Here is a 1,928-nt window from a genome sequence, read left to right as displayed (position 1 = left end):
GTCAACGAGTCAATATTCGAACGATTCACCAAATCAAACCGATCGTTCCTCTGTCGCGAACGGGGACAAGCACGACGTGACTTTTCATGCCGATCCATCGAGGAAGCTCGCCAAGGTGGACGATTTTCCACTAGGTCCACCGTCGCGAAATTTTCGCGTAGGCAAGAGGGTTGCATGTAGGGCGCAACACAAGCGCACATCTCGATTCGCGACGACCGAGGCAGTTCATTGGACGAAAACTCAAGGTGGAACGAGCGATTCGCGGGCGCGCACTCATACTGACATGCGATCGCAAGTATCTACACGCTGATACGAGCCGCGGTTTGTATTCGATGCAGAGTCGTCGCGACTCGTCGCGAAACCCGGTGCTTCTTCCTCGAAAATTCTATTCTTTACCTTTTGCTCCTATCAACTGCAATCGCACTGATATAATTTTTGTTAAAAATAAAAACAATTAATTGCTGCGATGTAGAAATTAATAAGGAAATGTTAATCGACGTTTAGTTAATTAGGAGCATCGAAATGTAATGACGCACTCGTCCGTTTTATTAAAATTCATAAATCAAGTGAAAAATATCTGTCTAAAAAATTGTCTAATAAAAGTTTCAAGAGAGATGTATTCTTCATAGACGACTCTTAAGGTCTGTTTTCTGTAACTGAACTAGTGTACACTTTTAGAACTTAAAGTGAGGTAGGAATGTAAGTCTGATATTTATCGAGAGCAAGAAAGTGAATTCTAGTGCAGTCTAATGCAGAAACGGAAAACGGACCATTAAATGGTTTAGGCTTTCTATTTCACGAGACGTTAAATCGGCGGGTCGAGTGAAAGTTGGGGCACCCGAGATGTCTTGATACGGACATGGTTACCGGGTACAGACTACAGCAGGCAGCAGGGCGCGGGCCACGAGCAGAGGGGGACTCGCGAGTTCGCACGCATATACCGGCAGCGTAGATTGGCGCACGGCCAACAGCGAATTCGTTCGCCGGCTCCCAACAAGAACGCGTCGTCGCCGACATATACAGCGTGAGCGCCAACCTAACCGAGGGGGAGCATACATATAGATATAACCGCTATTAATCCTACGGTCGTGGGCGAGTCGGTTCGTGAAAATGGCCGGGGAAAAGCGCAGTCAGGATCAGGACGAGATCTCACTCGCGAAGACGGTACTCGTCGACATCGAAGGCACCACCACGAGCATCAGCTTCGTGAAGGTAAAGAGCCACAAAGGCGAAGGAAACGGAGCGCGACAATGCGAGTGTGTCTTCGCGAAATCGGACCGTGCCGGAGTCATCTTGTATCGCTCCATTCCGGGGAGCGGCCTCGTCACGTATTTTCCCCGAGAGATTTATTCCGTGAGCAGTGCCGGCGTTTCCCCATAACGTGCTTGCGGTTCCTTTCTTCCCCTTTCCCATCCCTGGAAAGTCGTCCAAGTCTCGGCGAAGAGCTTGCCGCTTCGCTCTCGTCGCGCGTATATACGCGATCGAATTCCACGGCGGGTTATTGTCCTCGCGTCGGGGGTCGGGGCGGTGTGCCGGCTCGAATCGCGATGCCCCCCCCCGCCCCCCCCCCCCCCCCCCAGCCGCTGCCACCACCGTGTTTTGTGAGACGGAAAAGAGAAGGCATTTTGAGCTAAGGGTCGATTCGAGTTTTCAGCCAAAAGAATTTACAGCTAATGACATACGGCCGAAGCGTAGTAAGAATACAGTTTAAAAACAAATGCTATGGTCTTTTTATAGACATCAGTCGCGCTTATATGTGTATATATAGTATATATACATATATGTACATATGTATATATATATATATATGTATATATACTATATATGTATATTGACGCGACGCGCCGAGACGCCGCGGAACGCCGTCGAGAAACAACGGGACACGCGCATGATTTTTCCCGGTGAACGTTTTGCGCCGACGACGGCGC

At 49.3% G+C, this 1,928-nt stretch overlaps 1 protein-coding gene across 1 annotated transcript in view; it reads left to right on the top strand.

The window, feature by feature from the left end:
- Positions 1 to 1,110: 1,110 nt before the first annotated feature.
- Enoph (Enolase-phosphatase) overlaps positions 1,111 to 1,928 on the top strand; it is a 6,610-nt gene continuing 5,792 nt past the window's right edge. Inside the window, exon 1 of the mRNA XM_018461762.1 lies at positions 1,111 to 1,212. Within this exon, the coding sequence (XP_018317264.1) occupies positions 1,111 to 1,212 (102 nt within the window). The remainder of the gene's footprint in view (positions 1,213 to 1,928) is intronic.

This window comes from Mycetomoellerius zeteki, unplaced genomic scaffold, assembly GCF_001594055.1.
Source record: "Mycetomoellerius zeteki isolate Tzet28-1 unplaced genomic scaffold, Tzet1.0 scaffold128, whole genome shotgun sequence".
Taxonomy (NCBI): Eukaryota; Metazoa; Arthropoda; class Insecta; order Hymenoptera; family Formicidae; genus Mycetomoellerius; species Mycetomoellerius zeteki.
The sequence above is the reverse complement of the archived record's forward strand: the minus strand, read 5'-3'. Positions and strand labels throughout refer to the sequence as shown.